The sequence below is a fragment of the Lacerta agilis genome, chromosome 3 (assembly GCF_009819535.1).
Source record: "Lacerta agilis isolate rLacAgi1 chromosome 3, rLacAgi1.pri, whole genome shotgun sequence".
Lineage (NCBI taxonomy): Eukaryota > Metazoa > Chordata > Lepidosauria > Squamata > Lacertidae > Lacerta > Lacerta agilis.
This window is the reverse complement of record NC_046314.1, coordinates 77,873,395-77,893,359: the sequence shown is the minus strand read 5'-3', so window position 1 is coordinate 77,893,359 and position 19,965 is coordinate 77,873,395. Positions and strand designations below refer to the sequence as shown.

Here is a 19,965-nt window from a genome sequence, read left to right as displayed (position 1 = left end):
ACGTAGGGCCCCTTCCGCGACGGAGAGGGGGGCACAGGGGCTCCCGCACAAGCATCTCTCCCTGCTGTCAGGACGAGCAGCCAGGCGGCTCCACACGGCCCTCCGACGCCCCTCCGGGACCGCTCCCCGCCCGGAGGCCCTTTCAGCAGCCAACCTTCCCCCTCTAATCTTCCCTTCACCTCAGAGACACGGCCTCGCCAATCAGCGAAGGCCAGAAGCCATTGCCACGGCAACTCCACTTGGCCAATCTTAAACGGTCCCTCCCACGCCTCCCGCTTCCTCCAATAGAGAGGGCGCTTTTCGGACCGCCGCCCAATGGGAAGCCGCAACTGCGCCCGTCGTGGGAATAGGCAAAGAGCGACCCAATCGCCGAAGGGCTTTTGCTTCCCTTGGCCCAATGGTGAGCCGCGCTTGTGTAGTCCTTCTGCCACAGGAGCCGAGTTAGGCCAAACCCGGCGGCTGCCGCCTGCTCTGTGGGTTTCGCCCGGGCGGCGGTCGCTGCCTTGGCCTTTGTCCCGCACGGGCTCTCCTCTCCGCTGCTGCCTCCTTCGCCTCCTCCACCCAGGCCAGGCCGGGAGGAGCCTCCGGCAGAGCCCGCAGCCCTCCCGCTCCTCGTGCTCGCAGCTTCCTCAGCCTCGTCGCCGGCCCTACTCGCCGTGCCACCGGCAGCGCCGCCCCCCCTCGCGGGGGCTTGGGCTCCGCTGGGGGAGGAGGGGGATTAGCACCGCGGCCACCGCGGCCGGACCCTTCCCCAGGCCCCCCTCCCTCCCTTCACCCCCGCCTCCCCCAACACCATAGGCGGCTCAGGCACCAAGATGTCCAACCGAGTGCTCTGCCGGGAGGCAGCCACGCCGGCAGCTGGTACACGGCCTCAGGTACGCGCTGGGGCGGCGGGGGGGTTTCCGGGGGCCTGGGGGGCGAGGGCTAGATTTCTCCGTCGGGCGGGATTGTTCTCCATGAGCTCGCTTTTCTCATTTATTATACACGGGGGGGGGGGGGGATCGGTGTCTAAACCGACCGAAGCGAATAAGCACCCGGAGATTTTAAATTCCGAGTAATGGACCGTCCGGCGCCACTACGATACGGTTTCTTGTTCGTTGCAAAGGTGGGCCGAACTCAACCTCCTACAGGGAATGCAAGGCTTTTTTTGATTATCCGAAGTGGGGGGATAATGGGTGCCCAGGGACGCATATCCGTGATAAATCCCGGAGTGTTCACACCAGGGTGCGAGGACTCTCGTGGCCACTTAAAGGCAAATTGATGTACGGGCGCACAACCTTTTTTGTGGCCCTGAGTATCCCAGATCGGATGCAGCGCTCTGGTGAAGTGGCCAGTAACCCACGAACGCTGTCACACAATGAGGGTTGCAGCCCTGTACACGCTTACCTGGGAGTAAGCCCCGTTGAGGCTGGCTTGGGTACGACTGACTTGGGATGAGTAGGCATCCTTAGGATCGCCCTGTAATTCTGTGAATCTCTATGGTGCCATGAGAACTCATTTGTGTGTGCGTGTGTAATTGGCGTTAAAAAGACATGGGGCGAAGGAAGGGAGCGGTTTGCAGCACACACACACACACACACACACACGGCGTTGAATTGAAGGGAGGTCGAGGTGGCAGCAGGCGACGATCGCGGCGCGGAATCCGGCGTTGATTGTGTCGAGAACAAGGCTTCCCCTCTCCTTCGCCCCGGCCGGTGGGCCATTGACTGAATCAGCACTTTCCGCCGAGCATTTCGAGGCCCTTTTCTAGAACCTCCGGTTGCCTTTGCCCTCCATAAGCTGCCCTGGTTGAATTCCGGCCAAGCTCCAGAAGGGTGGGAGATCGGCGCCTGGAGAAAAGAGATCCTGAGATCGCCCTGGGGATTGAAAGGAACACTGTACTGGTTCCTATTCCCTTTATTATACCCCGAGGAAACAGAGCATTTCGGGAGAGGTGATTGTGAAAAAGAAGCCAAGAGAAGAATCCCCTGGTAGTTCGGTGTCGAGTTAGAGGAACCGACAAAAATCTAAGTGTGTGAATGAAAGGGGTCATTTAGGGTAATACGGGGGAGGGAAAGAAATGGATTATGGGAACGCAGCAGTTGTGTCTGAATCGAGCTAGTAGGCATTTTGTCAAATCCGGCATCTTGTACTGCCTAGTGTACTGTTTTCCCCCCTTAAAAAAATAACCATTACAATTTATTAAACCCCCAGAGAATGAGGCATTACTCTTAAGAAGAACAAGGACTTAACGACTGTATGTTTATAAGGAAGTCTTTGTGTTTCCCCATACCTGCGTTTTTAAAGTGAGCAGGCACAGAAGATATGAGGGGAGATTTTAATTGGCATTTCTGGATTTCTGATACCATTTAAAAAGAGCAAATAGACCAGTGATGTTGTCAGTCTTTGCCCCCTTTTCTTTCTTCTGGCCCTCCTGAGGAAATGCTGCACACAGAACTGCCCTCTGCAGGATGAAAGGCGTACATGTTCCAGATGAGTTTTTCCCCTGTATGTATTGTATGCAGCAACCAGATATTTCATTTGGTCTTACAAAGAAACAAAAGAACCTTCAGGACTGAAACAAAACAAACACTTACTTCCTCTGGCATGATGGTTTATGGTCTTACCTGAAAAATGTGATGTGGAGAGAGAAGGTAGAAGCAGGTTTGACAAGCATATGTACATTGCTGCTGGCTACTTGCAACTTGCTAGCTGCATGTCTGCTTGTTAGCAACTGTAGTAGGTATCTTAACCTTTAGAAATCACTCCTAATTGCTTGTCATAAGAAAGATTGTTTCCAACTGGAAATGTAGGTTTAGGGCTGCAATACATGCCATGAATGTGCACCTACTTTGGAGGAAGCTAGAATCCAGAACTGAAGCATGGTGCTTCTGTATGCTTTGGGATTTGTTATGAGGCAAAGCAGGTCTCCCCCAAAGCAGCTCACAACAAGTCAGACTGCTCCTTGCAGTCAGCCAAAAACATTCTCTTCTCCCAGACCTTTGGCTAATTAAACAAGGTGTGACCCTTTAAACTGGGGGTATTGTTTTGTTTGTTACTATGTTATGTATTTTTGTGTTTTGATATTGTAAACAACCCTGTGATCCTCAGATGAGGGGCAGCATATAAATTTAATAAATCAATAAATACAGTGTGGATGGAGGAACAAGGGGAAGTCATGCAAGTGGATGATGCAATGCTATTGCTAATTTTGACAGGTTGAAATCAGGGTGAGGAGGATATTGCTGCAGGAGATATAGTGTCAATTCACAACTTCTAGCAGGTGTAGCAATGGATTTAAAACTGCTTGGTAATTTGTCATACACATGCAGTGTCCAAGCTTGCTGGATGCATTGCTGAATAAACACATTTTCTGCTCTTGGGAGCTGGCAGCAAGACAAAGAAGACTGAACCGGCTGGCTAGACAGGTTTCCTGGGGTCTCTTGCTTACTCTACAGAAAAACTAATGTGAGCTTAGCAGTTATAGGAGAACCTTGTATATGCCAGGCCATTTTTGCTGCAGCAAATACTTAACTGCCAAACCACAAAGTGATGTGCAAATACGAATTTCATTTAAAGAAGAAAGAGTCCTGTGGCTCTTGAAGACTACCATATTTATTATGGCACAAGATTTCATGGAAAAGAGCCCATGTCATCAAATGCACAAAGTGTTATTCTCTCTTGGTGAATGTGTGTGTGAAAAATATGTAAAAGGATGTGTCAGAAGGCCATGAAATACAAGTCAGTCTTTGACAGCTCTGTAAAACTTAAATGTATGCAAGATAAGCACCGTGACCATTCTCAGCAAGTTGCCAATGGTTGTTGCATCACAAAGGGATATGTCAAGCAATGATGATGAAGGGTAGAAATTTTTACAGTGCTTTATTTTTCTGTGGATATTTTTCCTGTTTTATAAGTTCATTCGTAACTGAATAGATGCCAGTTGCAGATACAGTTTAGGCAAGCTTGGCAGTTTCAAAGTTTTTAGCTTTGTATGCTAAATACAAGTAAAATAGAAATGCTAAATTCAATCACTCTGGGGCATCAGAAAATTTCCTGATGCAAATTACCCTGTGATGGGGAAGAAAGAAGGAAAACCAACCCACTCCAAATTATATTTTGTTTACAAGGCAAACAAATTCAGAAACAACAGTATGTCAGGATAGTTTTGTATCCTGTTTTTGTCATTGATGCAAGAGAGAGCTACCACCATATTTTGCTTTATAGCATCTAACCAAAGAAATAGTGGATAAAATGTATTCCAGAGGCTGTTAATGCTTCTGTTGTGCAACTGAAATGTATCTTAAATAAGCTGCAATCCTACATGCATTTCCTAGTGAGTAAATACCATTGAACACAGCTGGTCATGCATCTGAGTAAACATGCATGGAATTGTGTTCTTTGTATGTTTTTATCACCATAACATATACTGTGGCATGTGTTTTTATAGACAGCTGTGTACTCTTATTAGATATCTGCACCTACAAAAGGTCGTGTCATGGATAAATTTCTTATTGCTTAAGATATGATGTTACACTCTTGCATTCAAGTGGTGTTCAAAAGTATATTTATAAAAATGAAAGATAACTTACGAAAGCAACTTTGGTCCATTGTAGACCATTGATCTTTTATTTTACCAATGGAAGCATCAAGCTTTTCCATATAGGCGTTTTATGTTTTCTATTTGCAGATTTTTGAACTTTAGCAATTTATATAGTTCAGGTTACTGGGTGTTTGTAGTTCATTAAGGGGCATTCCATACTAAATGAGCAAACGAAGTGGTTTTTTAAAAAAGAAAAGAAAAAGAAAATGCATTTTGAACATTAAAGTACCTTCCACACATGCTGATTTTGGATGAGATGTTGTGTTTTTCAGAAATTCAGTAGCCTCCAAAGTTTTACATGCTAGGTGAACTAATTACTGTATTAGGTGAATGGAAGTAACCAAAGCAATTGCTGGATTTACTTGCACAGAGGAGATAATGTATGCTCCCCCCAAAAAAAACACACCATGAAAAGCCTGCAATGATTGGACATCATATAGTTGTATTTTTGTAAATTTGGCAAGTGGCACTCTACCTTTTTAAAAGAGAATCCTGAGTTGCAAAATGCACTCTTAACTACTGTTGAAGGTTTACATTTCATTCTATAGCAGAAAGAAAGAGCACACATTTCCATGCAATGTGACCTTGCGCAAATTTTTGGAGAACTGTGGCACTCCCTCCAGTGATAGATTCTTCCTTCCCACCCCCAATATGAAAAACCCCTGTAGATTATTTCAGCATTTATAATAATTTATTTGTTCACATGGTTGAAATTTAGCTGTTTGTCACATTTTGTTGATTCAGTATGGACTGCTTCAGTGGATACTTTTAAAACATTTCCTTTTAAATTTAAAGACATAGGCCTATTTGGGCCTATTTTCAAATCCAGTTATTCCAGGGAGACACAAAGATTACTGTTTCCTCATTTTAATGAATTTTCCTCAGAAATTGTGAAGATGTGTCTACAGGAGCACTCCCATCATTTTTGCTACAAGCCCTGGTTGCTGTGAGCCTGTTTATCAGGATGTGAGGGCTGCAGCTGGTGAAATGGTTTAATAGTAGGCACCGCCCCTCCCTGCAGCCCCTCCATCTTGTGTTGTCCACAGGCAGCCTTGATGCAGAGCATCTTCTTGCATCAAATGTTTATGGGAGGGTGGCTGCCTGTCACAGCTATACAGGGAGGGGGGGAAAGTCATTGTGTGGCAACTGTTCATTCACTAGCCAGGTCTAGGTTTTATGATAGCTGTAAAAAAAAGCGGAGCTGCAGTCTAGAAATGAAAACTACCAAATCAAATGGATGCTCACATACATGGTGTGGAGAGCTGCTACTTTGAAAGACTTGCGGCACATGCCCAGAACACAATTTTGCATAAAATTTGCATCTAATAATTTATATCTAAAGATGTAAATTTAGGCTGACTTTTAAAGGAGGAAAAACAAACTATAAGCTCTTGCTGTCAGGCCCTACACTGAACTATGGGGTGTTCAATTGGGTTTTCTAAACTGGATGTTCCAAAGTCAAATCCCACCCAAACTCAATTGCATGGTTGGGAAACCTTGGCTCTGCAGGATAGACCTTTATCAGGATTTAGTCTTTCAGACCAAGTGTGACAGATGGTTGCCCATCTGCCAATTACCTGATGCAACAATGGCATCAGGTGATTAGGTGCTTTCAGTTCTAGAATAATCTCAATTCCATGCCAATACCTATGTAAATGTTCAAACTACTGTTGGCCACAGTGGATCATTAACAATACACCTTCCATGAATTCACATAGTTTACCCTTCCTTGTTAATATTCAATGATGCCTTGGAGCCAGGCACTTTTTCCCGCACTCCTCTTTAGCTTTTAAAAATTATCCTTATTGTGTAGTTTGATAAGCATGTAGTTATAGAACTTCCAAGTGGTTTGTTAATGAAGCAATCCTCTTCTGAATTTGTTTTTGGCAGCAGTAGCTCTTGACACAACTAGATGCATTGGGGGAGCAGCACTGAGAAGGGATGTTGCAGAGACATTGGAAAGGGTCACACTAGAATGCAATTTTTCCTTGGGTTGAAATAGGTCAGTTGCTAATGTGAGTGAATACAAAGCAACAATCAAGCTGGCAGCTATTTGTCAATAGACCGGTTAATGTCCTGATGTTTTTCAAATTATTTAAAATGTTATTGGGTATATTTCCTGTCATGACTCCCTGTGAAATATCAAACATGCTACTGATTAAAAATGAAATTAGCAAGGTATCATCTTTGAAGCTACCTGGAAGCATTACAGTGACACTGTTCACATGCCGAATAGAACTAGTGGTGTAATTTTCTCTGGCTTCCTCCTGTGGTTTGTTTGGAAAGAGACAAACCATGCACATTGGTTCACACCTAATGCTAAACCAGTGATATGGTTGTTTTCTCCCAGCTTGGCAAAGGGAGGAGCAGGGCAGGCATGATTTGAGCAGCATGTACCAGAATGCTACTTGTGCACAGTTGTAGCTGTGGTTTGCAGCTATAGGCCATTTTGCTTATTCTAAGAATGGCTCTTTGGTTCTCCTGTGATTGTTGTTTTTAAAGCCTTATCTCTTTTTCTAGGACCTCAGCTGAGTGCACAACTAGAAGGTTGGCTTTCTCAAGTACAATCTACAAAGAGGCCTGCTAGAGCTATTATTGCACCGTAAGTTTTTCTTTTTCTTTTCACATGTAGACCATTTTAAAAGGACTGTTACAACTGTCACACTCCACTATTTGCAGGCAAAAAGTGGTGCTTGTGGAGTGAGAGAAATAGGCCAGTTCATGTTGGTCACTCTGGTTAAGCTGCCCTGATAAGCTGATTCTTTGTTGTCATTTTCAGAGACTGATTTCCTTGTTCTATGTTGTTTTGATATTTCTATCAACTATCCTGATCAGCTTATTGTTTTGTGCTAATGTGTAAAAAAGAAAAAGTCTATGATTATGTTGTAATTGATCCAGAGGAAGCTAGTCAATTGGGACTAACTTATTTCATGGATTTCAATGAAACTAAATCATGACTAACTTCTCTGGACTCAACTCACTGTTATGTGATTACATCACCATGGGTAAAACCAAGCTAATTCAGGGGGAGGAGAGGGCTTTATCTTGCATTCCCCTTACTCTGAATGTGTGCACTTTTTCCTTCCCTTGAGTCCCTATCACCAGAGGAGAGAACACTTCTTGTGTTTGTGAAAGGTAGTGTGCTATTTCATTTCAGCATTGTTTGTAATTGCTCAGAAGACCACTACTCATATATTTCAATCTTAAACATGGTTTTGCTTTAAGAAATAGAATGCTTGTAGCTTCAAATTACAGCCGTCTCTTATCATAATTTTAGGTCATAGGCGTATTCATGCAAGACACTGCTGTGTCTTGCAAACATAACCTTGATAAGGGTATATACATATCTGCTGTCTGAGAGTCACGTAAGTAAGCTGAGTTGCTCGTTGATTGTCAGTGTACCAACTGGGCATGCTGCTTATATCTGCTGTTGCATTTTTTCAAGAGCCAGTTGAATATATGCTGCTTGTCAACTCCATAACATCAGCAAGCTCCCCTATATGGACCAGCAATATGCTGACTGTTAATTTTGTACAATGTGTCTCTTTTTTTCAGGCATGCAGGGTATACTTACTGTGGGTCGTGTGCAGCTCATGCGTACAAACAAGTGGATCCTTCAATCACGTAAGTCACTTTAGAAGATTCTTAGAATGTGTACAACAGAACTTGATTTGCATACATGCTGGCTTTAAGACAGAAGTCATTTTAGCTAGCGCCAAAGAGGGATACCTGTACCATAGTGGCTGACACATAATGGAGATAACTTGCTGTTTTGTCCCAATCCTTGGGGCAAATTGAACAATGCCTCTGAGAGACAGTATACTTTGTAGACTGAATGGATGGATGCTGTGTGGAGTTCTAGTGTCAATGCCCCCTTTTCTTTACCCTACCCACCCAATGCTCACTGGAAGGACAGATCCTGAAGTTGAGGCTCCAGTACTTTGGCCACCTCATGAGAAGAGAAGACTCCCTGGAAAAGACCCTGATGTTAGGGAAGATGGGGGCACAAGGAGAAGGGGACGACAGAGGACGAGATTGGCTTGGACAGTGTTCTCGAAGCAACTAGCATGAGTTTGGCCAAACTGTGGGAGGCAGTGAAGGATAGGGGTGCCTGGCGTGCTCTGGTCCATGGGGTCACGAAGAGTCGGAGACGACTGAACGACTGAACAACAACAACAACCCATCCAATACTTGTGTTAGCTTTGGTATCGTGTTGCCATCAGGATGCGAAATTGCTTGGGCTCCAGATTACACCAATTAGCACATGTATGTGAAGACATTCCTATATAGGGAGGAGACAGTTTGGACCACAGCATTATTTTCGGGTTGCACTAATGTGTTAAAAATTGCCTGGAACTGTATACAATCAGGACCATACAGTCCTCATTTCTGAGATTAGATGCTACATGATGTAGCATCTCACTTGCCATGCTACAGCGATAACATAAAAAAGAGCTGTAATAAAGGCATCCAACTGGGAGCCTTGTCTTTTTCCCTCAAGTAGAAACCCTTTGTTGGGCCACAACTGTACAGGGATGTAACTAGGAGCACGAGGCATGTCCATGTGTGCTGGAGTGCAGACGTTGATAGTGGAACCGTTCACCTGTCTTTAGCTATTCATGGAATCCGTTGTTTTTCTGTTGAGTAGACAGTCGCTAATATTACATCTTTTCTGTTCACCTCAGACGGAGAATCTTCATCCTTGGGCCTTCCCACCATGTGCCCTCTCCCGGTGTGCACTTTCCAGTGTGGATATATATAGAACCCCACTATATGATCTGCGAATTGATCAAAAGGGTAATTGTATATAAAATACACAACCACTGCCAGTACACAAGCAAAACTAAATTCTTAGAACACTATTAATCCATTGTGACTTTTCCTTTTATTTGACTTACCTCTAAATATTCTCATAAAATAAAATAGGTATGACACAGGAAGTAATTCTAAGTGGATTATTACTTAAGGAAGAGCACTGTTTAGAATTCACGTAGTAAAGGAGTTGAAATAATTCAGTCTGTTTTGTTGGCCTGTCACCAGCTTTTCTGCAAACCCAACTGTTTTATTTGCACTCTGGCCTAGCTTTGTATCTGGAGAAGGCATTCATTGTTTGTTTTCTTCATGTTTTGATTTTTTAAACATTTGGTTGGTTTGTATCTTAAAACCTTGGGAACTAACAGGACTAACAGAATAGTGTCTTATGAATGAACTGAATGGACACTTGTCCAAGGATTCCTGTGGCAGCCATAGTTCTGCCTTTGTGCAGTTATACTACTGAACACTTTCAAGAGCCTAGAATCTTATTTCCTCCCTAGTAGAACAAAGGCCTGTTGGGATTTTGCCTGCTTACAGTAACCACTTATCCTTCATTGACAAAGTTGATGCAGTACACTAAAATATATAAAGCCACTGCTTGTAACTAAAATAAAACATTGGGAGATAAGTGAGATGGGTTACAGAATAAAATTTAGCTCTAATTTCAGTTGTGATAGTCTTCATATCAAATCTTGCATCAGCGAGGAGGCACCATTGGCTCTACAGATGTTGTTGGACCGCACCGGAACTGCCAAGGCTGATGATAGCTGTAGTCCAACAACATCTGGAGGAACACAGGATCCTTGCATTGCATAAAAGAGACTGACATACCTGTAACTTAGTAGGAGAGTTTCTGTAGTTAAAATACTTTAGCTGAGTTAATATAAGGATTGGGGGGGGGGGGGAGAGGGCTTTTCTGAGCACATGAAAACATTTGTAGGCACCTACAATCATTGTTTTCTATAAACAGATATTCCCCAATAGGTTATTTTTGATTCTGTCTCTATCCAGTGGTTACTGGTAATCTTAATACATAAACTGTCTGCTCTCCCATACAGCCTGAAGGCAAAGGGTTTTAACTTGGCATTTTATATCACAGTACTTGGTTGAGGAGATACACTTCATCCTAGTTTGAGTAAAGTGCCAGTCTAACCAGAAAGTTGATAAGCAGAAAAGACAGCTTCTCATTCAGTTGTTGCAGCCTTCTGCTATTTTTTTTAGTCAGACTAATATATTCAAAACTTCTCAGTTTATGCAGAACTATGGAAGACTGGAATGTTTGAACGCATGTCTCTGCAAACAGATGAAGACGAACACAGTATTGAAATGCATTTGCCTTATACTGCTAAAGCCATGGAAAGGTACCATTTACTTTTTAAGAAGCTGCACCATATGTAGAATGTACATATTGAATCCCTGCTTTTAATAAATCTATATTGAGAGGCATCTGTTTCTCCCATTCCCACTAATGTAGAATACAGTATGCTGGAATCCTCAAGAGTCTTAAGCTCATTAAAACGAGTAAGAGAACTGTAGGCTGTAACTTTTAGACACATGGATAATTTCTAAGAGTAGAAATCAGTAGAGGTTGGGTAGAGTTCAGGGGGGTCAGGACTTTTATGTCATCTTACTGCATCTGTTATTACATGTTCCTTCCATCCTTCCTTATGTGACTTGGAAGAATTGGCAAAAATCAAGGAAGTGTACTATCCCGCTTTGCGCAGCTTGTTCCAATTATAGGGAGACCCAAATCCTACAAAACGGCAGCATCTTTCCATAAAGAAATTGCCTGTAAACGTTTGTTAAGAAATGTATATACCACTCTTTATCAAATAGCTTCAGGACAGTTTAAAACATGGTAACATAATTTAAAACCCAAACAAAACAGTTTTATGAATACAATTTATAATAGTAGATAATACAAGCAATACAGTGTCAAATTAATCACAAAGGTTCACTCAGCAATAAACTCTACAACTTAACTACTTCGAAATACAAGTCTAAGCATAAGATATTGACTACATATCTCAGGTGTGACTATAAACATACCTATTTAACAAAACAGTGTTTGAAAATCACTGTCCCTTTGGGCATGAGGCAATGAAAAAAAACACAGCTTGTTTTCCTTACGAAGCTATCACTACCAGAGTACCTATTCTGATTATGAAATACAAAGAGAGCCTGGCTTGGTCATCTGAAGCATACTCTTGTTTCTTTACAGCAGGCTTCCTCAACCTCAGCCCTCCATATGTTTTGAGACTACAATTCCTATCATCCCTGACCACTGGTCCTGCTAGCTAGGGATCATGGGAGTTGTAGGCCAAAAACATCTGGAGGGCCGAGGTTGAGGAAGCCTGCTTTACAGCATGCTGTTTTTGTCAGGCTTAAGCACTATTCAGAGTGTGCTGGTGAGGTGCAAACGTTTAGAAAGTGCTCGTTAGATAAATATGGCAACAGATCAAAACAATCTTTAAAAAAGAATTGTTTCCTCTCTTTTTTTTTAAGAAACAATGCAGAATCATGGAGTCAGATATGTGCCATGGGGTGTGTTCAGTGTTTTTCACATGGGAGTGAGGCCTACAAGAAGGAGGGGAAAGTTGCATGTGGGAGCAGCACAATCAGGAGGGTGAGGGGACCATTTAGCACTGATCTTGTCTTGAACCTCTACAATGCAAACTTATTTTTCTCTTCTTTAAGCCATAAGGATGAGTTTACCATTGTTCCTGTGTTGGTTGGAGCACTGAGTGAGACAAAAGAACAGGAATTTGGAAAACTCTTCAGCAAATATTTAGCAGATCCTTGTAATCTTTTTGTGGTTTCCTCTGACTTCTGTCATTGGGGTAAGTTGAGGCATGTTAATAGTTGTGAACTCCAATTGCATACATTGGCAAATATACACAAAATACGTGTATGTTACATTGAAATACATTTTAGTTTGACAATCCTGTTAGAGCGAATTGAAGATGGAGTTTGTTGGTTGCACACCTGCATGGTGTGGCAGGGGTGACAAAAGACACAGTCGTAGTTAAGGCATGAGCTTGACTTTACACACACAACCAAATACACAGAGATACAGGTGAAACTCGTAAAATTAGAATATTATGGAAAGGTTCATTTCTTTCAGTAATTCAACTTAAAAGGTGAAACTAATATATGAGATAGACTCAAGATATGCAAAGCAAGATATGTCAAGCCTTTATTTGTTATAATTGTGATGATTATGGCGTACAGCTGATGAGAACCCCAAATTAACAATTTCAACTTTGGGGTTTTCATCAGCTGTACACCATAATCATCACAATTATAACAAACAAAGGCTTGACATATCTCGCTTTGCATGTCATGAGTCTATCTCATATATTAAACTCCAGTAGCTAATGAAAACAATTGCTTACATAAATGGACTTTTCCATGATATTCTAATTTTTCGAGTTTCACCTGTAAATACAGACACACACACACACACACACACAGAGTGTGTCTTAAGAGGTACATTTATTATTAAAAGGAAATTCATACGATACATTCTTTTATGATCAAAAATGAGAACTTTCCCCATGGTTGAGTCAGGGTGGCAAGGATTCACCAGCAGTTTTAATAATTTGCATTCCAAACCTGTATCTGATCATTCTTTTTCATATTTGCTTCATTCTACTCAAATTAGAATTGCAGAGCCAGCAAAAGAAGGCAGCTGTGAACTAGTTTTTTAATGGCTTTTGTGTCATTTTAAAGTTTTCCAAGCTTTTACTGTAGGCATCTCTGTCACTGCTGCTAGGGGGCAAAGCAGGAAGAACATTTCTGACAAGTGGCAGTGTTCTTAAAGCACTAGCAATTAAAAACAACTACAGCTCTTCTGGCATTTTGCAAATAAAGCAACATAAACCAAAATGATGTCTTTATATTTTTTAAACTATTGATACAAGTTTAAATTTACTTTAAAATAATAAATATTTAATGCATGTCCATACTTTATTTCCTTAGTGCCAAATGTTGATAGAAATCATGTTTGCATTATGAGGACACTTTAATCCATTTGGTTGCTGTCTTGTTGGGATTAGGTTTATTGCAATATAATGGAAAAGTTCAAAAGGTCATTTTTTTACTTTAATAACCTGAGATACAAATGAGCCTTTCAGCTACGCACACGGTGATTTAACACCATGGTTTGTTTTAAAGCTGTTACCAGTGCTGGAAGAAAAGGGAAATAATAGTTAATGAAAGAGTTGCTGGTTGTGAACTTATTTACACAAAGGGATGGGCAAAATGACTCTGTGCATGGGCAGAAGACATTGTCATATATCATTAAACTGATGGCTGATCATCCAAATGCAGTCAGTATACTGAATGAGAGTATCTTAAAGATGCCGTACACCATAGATTTGTGCTGCCTGCTCAGATACCACTTTATTTCATTTTTAAAAATTATAACCACATAATAGATGTCTAGTTACTTATTTCTTCTTTAATTTGATTAATTAAGGTCAGAGGTTCAGATACAGTTACTATGATGAGTCTCAAGGAGAGATCTATAGGTCCATTGAAAACCTAGATAAAATGGTAAGTGCTAAATTTCATAATTTCTGTTGTCTGCTCTTCCTGCGTTTTTTGAGGGCTCCTGGAATTTTTCAGAGTGCCAAATAACACATTCCCATTTCTGTTTCAACACAAGGGATGCAAAATGGATCAAGACCATTTCATCTATCCCTAGTCTAGGAGGGAATCGATGTGGCCATCAACAACATTGGGAAATAAGAGTTTAGAGGTCCAGGATCCCTGTGGAAACTTTTCAGAAATGCTACTTGTTTCTTCCCTCATTGCTAGAATTCAGAATTTCCCAATGGCTTTTGTTCATCAGTAGGTTCAGGTGGCGCGGTGGAGCAGGGAGAACTTGGTAATTTTTCACAAGGCACAATTATGCTATAGAATTCATAGCTATCTTACAGTGCAACCATAACCATGTAAGTCCTAGTGAATTCAGGTAAGTGAGGAGAGGATTGCAGCCTTAGAAGGCTTTCAAAAGGTCAACATCTGTTAGTGATGATAACTAAATGGTGTCGCCATCTTCCGAGGCACTTTTGCATCTAAATACTAGCTGCCGAGCGAAATGGCTGTTGTCTTCATGCCTGTCTTGTAGATGTTTCCATGGAGACATCTAGAAACAAGATTAGAGTAGATCAACACTTGGTCTGATTCCGTGGGGCTCTTTGCATCCAGAGCATGCTACCAGTTGTTCTAAGAGACAGTTGTAGACTCTAATGCAGGCACCCCCAACCTGCGGCCCTCCAAATGTTTTGCCCTACAACTCCCATGATCCCTAGCTAACAGGACCAGTGGTTCTGACGGTTGGTGATGCCTGCTCTAATGGGAGGAGGTGTTGGGCCTAGGTCTAGGCCTTCCCAGTTTATCACAAAACTCTTTGGATTTGGAGCTAAAATGCAAGGGGAAAACTCTTGATCATGCTGGTCAGGGAGGAAAAGACCTAATGTGTTATGTAGAACTTCTGCTTTACTGATGGCTTCTCAAACTGGTGTCAATCTCCCCCGCAGGTGATGTGACGACTATATCACATTGAGTGGAAAGCTCTGTGTATTCATAATACACAGTAATTCAGTTATAACTGTCTTTTTCACACACACAAATGTTTGTAAAGCTTAGCTATTTTCCTACATTTTAAGACTTTTTGTGTTTGATATCTGTATTTCTTGGGTAGGCTATAAATGTTGGTTATGAATAAATGCATCTCTAAATTATAGCTGATCATAATATTGATATTCTCCTTAGGGTATGAGCATTATAGAGCAGCTTGATCCTGTGTCCTTTAGCAATTACTTGAAGAAATACCATAATACGATATGTGGAAGACATCCCATTGGGGTTTTACTAAATGTAAGTACTGTTTGTTAAGCAGAGTTCAAATGCAGCAAATGGCATTACTAGAAAATATCACACACTCCCCTTGGTGACAAAGCCTTCTGTGGTCTAGCTTTTGTCGTACTCAGCTGGGTGGTGTTCTTAGCAGAGTTTGGAGTGGAACTGAATTCTTGAGGGAAACCCTGAATTTCCAGTCACATTTTCCTTTCAGTAATGTGGGGACTGAGCAGTGATACCTGCCAGTCCTCCCCTGCCAAGTTTGCAAGAGTCCATTATGAATGAGGTGCCGGAGTGCTGCTGCTCTGAGAATGTCTACTTTACTTACAAAACAGCAAACTTTTTTGCTTTCCTTCCCCCTAGGCTATCACAGAGCTCCAGAAGAACGGAATGAACATGAGCTTCTCGTTTTTGAATTATGCCCAGTCAAGCCAGTGTCGAAACTGGCAAGACAGCTCAGTGAGTTACGCAGCAGGAGCGCTCATGGTCCACTGAACCTCTGACTACTCAGGGATGACACCTGCACACCCCGTGGGGTCCCAGCCTTGCCCTTACAAAGATGCAGTTCCTGGTCTTTGGGTATACCGAAACCTCAAACTAATAGAACTCTTCTTTTTCTAGTAGGTGTAGTCCTTCCTTAGTTACAACTCATTTTAAAATGCTTTCTTGTTTAGGACAAGGGAAGGAAGGCTGGTGTCAAAATGTTGTGACTTCTAAAAGCCAGTGGCTATAAAGGGATGGTGGCAGACGCAGTCCCCTTGCAGGTACAACATGTAAAAGCATTTACCACATCCCAGATTTGCACTCTGCAGACCTGTGCACATGTACTCTGCTTTCAGAATAGTTTTGCAAGTTGTAAACAGACAAGGGTGGAAGCTTTTTAATAAAAATGCATTTATAAAAGATCCTGTATCAGAATATAATAAAACTCCAGTATAGTCGATTACTACCCACGTTGTACAACAAATATCTTCTATTTTAGTTGCTAATAAAGGGCTGCACAAACCAACATGGTGTGATGTGATTGACTTTGAGTGGTTTCTTTTCTACAGGCAAGTTTTCTTTTCTCCCTGTCCAGAAATTCCCATGAGTGATTTCTTCAAAGCTGTCAGAGCAAAGGCCCTATTGCTATTTGAGCTAACTTCCAGGAGCCTCAGGTCTGTGGTAGACAAGGTCAGAAGCAACAGTGGGCAAAGGATAATAAATACTATTTTGCACAGGGTTTCCTGTTTCTGGCCCTGGCACACTTAGCAGAGCATGTTGTTATGCCCCCTTCCAGATCCATAAGGACCTGCGCGTCGGCAATTGCACATCAGTTGGATGCACCTAAAATGGTCACGGCATGTACTGCAAACATCCTTTTACAGGAGGCAAGTTCCTTCACACCCACCCATCTATTCTCCATTCAGGCAACCAAGGACACATTTCAGCCAGGCAAAAACACTCGAGGATATGAAGTAGGGCTGGTGAGGGATGTGGGCTGAGAAATGATCCCAAGAGCCAACTAGTGAGGTGTGGAAGGCTGCATTTGGCCACTGGGTCATAGGCTCTTCACCCTTGCTTTAAAGTACAATGAATCCTGTTCCGTTAGAATGTGAGTCTTGCATCCATCAGCAACAGGGTGCAGAACAGCTCCTGCAGGGCCCTATTGCTACCTCATTTGGCCTTCTTATGTGGCACCAATCTTCTGAGCAGTGAGGTCATTCAGGTCTATCTGAAGTCCTGTGCCTTAATTTCAAGAATCCCAGCATTGATTTCCCCCTATGGTCCCAGCATGCCAAAATAGAGGCATGTAACCAAGGAGAAGGGTGTGCAGATTTGGAAGAACAGTGTTGCATGTGAAGGCAGCTGGTGGCAATGGTGCTTCCTGGAGTCTTTTGGCATCTCTTTCTCCCTGTGCACATGGTGCAGAATGACAGTTTTTAAAAGTGTAGGAGCTGATGCAAGGACTTCGCGTGTCAGCCATACAGCTGTTAAATGTGCAAGGCATTGTTTGCTTTGCTTCTGTACTTCCTGCTGCAAGCAACCCCATTTGCAAGACCACAGATCCATTCAGCAAGGAAGATACATGAAATGCCTCACATTCCTTTTGATTTCTTAGCAATAGTGATTAAGTTACTAAACAACCCTAGCAACATCAGTGCCTCCACATTTGCCTAATAAGCCTTAGAATGTTGCGATGGCCATTTGCTTCCCAACTTTCTTTACTTGCTTTCCCCAATTTTTTAAAAAAGAAGTTAAGAGTCTGGGCCCTCCTGCTTTGCGGCAGGGTGGAGGAGAGGGAAGGGAATGAATGTGAAGATGAACTAGAAATCATTCAAAGTTTCTGAATGAACTTAATTCACTTAGCTCACTCAGTAATTATGGGCACTACTAGGTATAGTTCAGAGATTTTCAATGTCATGCACTGGGTTGATTATGACAAGTACAGTTATGTACAAGTTCATTCAGAGGAGATACATTTAGAGTCAAGATGGAAGACACTGCAGCATTCCATTTTCTCAGGAGTAACTACAAGGTACCACACTAGATAACTTTTTTTTTTTTACTGTGCAGGTCCTGGCGTTGATTACATCTAAGCTGTAATGTAGCTTTTTATGCTGCATCCATGACTTGGATCATTTCTGTCTTGTGTTTCTTTGTCCACTTTTGTCATTCTTTGCAACCCACCTGGTGTTTTGCTACTTTTCCCCTAAGGTATCTAAACTGGTGCTTCACATAGGCTTGGAAGAATTCTAGTACTGGTAAAAATGGTGCAGAGAGGAGACTTTCCTGTAGTGTTACATAATTGGGACAGTTGTAACTCCCATTTCTCTGACCTACTGCTAACCAGCTTTGATTATTAAGGGAAGCAACTTTAAAAACAAGAAAAACAGCTACTAATAAATGCACATGTGACCCATCCTACTTGGTCTCTCTCTCTCTCTTCAGTCAACAGTTAAAAATAATTCTGTTTTCCAGAGCATACATCACGTAGGCTTTTCTTATCCTGTCAGTGAAATGTCCCTTTTGTTCATCTATAAATTTAGTGCTGCTGTTACAGGTTGTTCTTCAGGCTGTTTGAGGATTTTAAAAATTCCTGTAGGAAAAACTCTTGGTCTGTCTGCTTCCTTAATCCAGTAAAAAGTAGATTTATTTTGAGTTGGAGGTGTGTAGTAGCTCCTAGAACTGTAAACAGAGAATAGGATTAGATCAGTGTTTTTCAACCACTGTTCCGTGGCACACTAGTGTGCCGCGAGATGTTGCCTGGTGTGCCGTGAGAAAAATTGAAAAATTACTTTCTATATAGTCAATATAGGCACAGAGTTAATTTTTTTAACATTTTCTAACGGTGGTGTGCCTCGTGATTTTTTTCATGAAACAAGTGTGCCTTTGCCCAAAAAAGGTTGAAAAACACTGGATTAGATGATAACTGGAAGCATACAATGCCATGTGACTTGCAAGATTGTATCATGCAGGAAGGGCTTCCAGAATAATAACAATATCAGACATCTCTACCCTGCCAAATCCACATACTCGTTTCTCCTGGAAGTTTGATGCCTACCCTCTAAAGTCCTTATTGGTTCAACTCGGTTGAAATTAACTGCATTTGTGCATATTGTTAGTGTGTTTTCTTCACATGTGTACAGGAGGAGCACTCGTTGGTCTTTGAGCCAAGAATCACGGTTCACCATGGGGACAACTGGACCTTTCAATTAGTGGTAAGATGAGAGCCAGTGTTGGGGCTAATCAAATGGACAGTTTATTACAGGCACAAAGGAATGTTTACAGAGGGGAGTATTTAAGCTAGACCAGCAAATCTATAGAAGACAATGGAGGTCAGGACAGATAAGTTGAGAAGGAGCTGCGTGCTTATGCTGCATGATAAAACTGGAGAGGCTTCCAAATGAAAAAGGGCAATATATAGCAGACAGAAGATGCTATGGGATATGTTTATATATATGCTAAGAAATCCTGCCTAGAGGGTCGTCTGCCACCTTTCTTCGTTTAAATCCTTATTCTTAAATTTTGCAGCTAATCTTTACTTTAATAGAAATAGATTTTGGCTGGAACTACGGTACATAGAACCTTTCCTCTAGTCCTGGAGAAAATTGGAGTCCTTGTCCTCCCATTTGAACACATGCAAATTGTACCTCCCTATCAAAGTCTAGAGTTTGGAGTGTGTTTTGTATATACAGTTTACATTTAAATAATAAAGTTTTGGTTCTGTTATACAATATGAGTTTCACTACTGGAAAAATGTAGAATACCAGTTGAATACATTAGATAATAGATCAAAGCATCATGGAACCCATTTTTAAAAATGTTTTCTTTAGCTTTTATTATTATTTTAAAAATATGTTTCATTGCTTTTTCACACATCATTTAAAATACCATAGAAAGCAACAATAGCAGCTAGTCTGTCATTTCTTGGAAAAAGCCTAATAGCAGCTTAAAGTTGGAACCACTGCTTAGAACAAGTTTATGATGCATATTAAAGACTCTAGTCCAATAAGTCTCTCCAGATGTTTTCGTGGGTCTGGAGAGGTTGTTTCAATTGATTGTCGCGTCTCCTATTAGAGATGAATGGATGTGCTATAAAAGGATCAAGGACTCATCTTGCCTCAGGCTTTAGCCTTTATTTTTGAAGTAAAATATGGCGTATTGTTTTTACTGAGCAACATTTATATGTCGTTTAACTGTCTAACCAGCATCTAAGC

The 19,965-nt window shown here is 41.8% G+C and overlaps 1 protein-coding gene across 1 annotated transcript; it reads left to right on the top strand.

The window, feature by feature from the left end:
* Positions 1 to 728: 728 nt before the first annotated feature.
* On the top strand, positions 729 to 16,274 carry MEMO1 (mediator of cell motility 1). The gene is given in 11 exon segments (XM_033144406.1): positions 729 to 840; positions 843 to 875; positions 7,103 to 7,184; positions 8,138 to 8,206; positions 9,268 to 9,305; positions 9,308 to 9,379; positions 10,647 to 10,758; positions 12,095 to 12,237; positions 13,878 to 13,954; positions 15,179 to 15,283; positions 15,629 to 16,274. Coding segments are annotated over 11 exon segments (888 nt in total). The 5' UTR covers positions 729 to 815; the 3' UTR covers positions 15,761 to 16,274.
* The last annotated feature ends 3,691 nt before the right edge of the window (positions 16,275 to 19,965 follow it).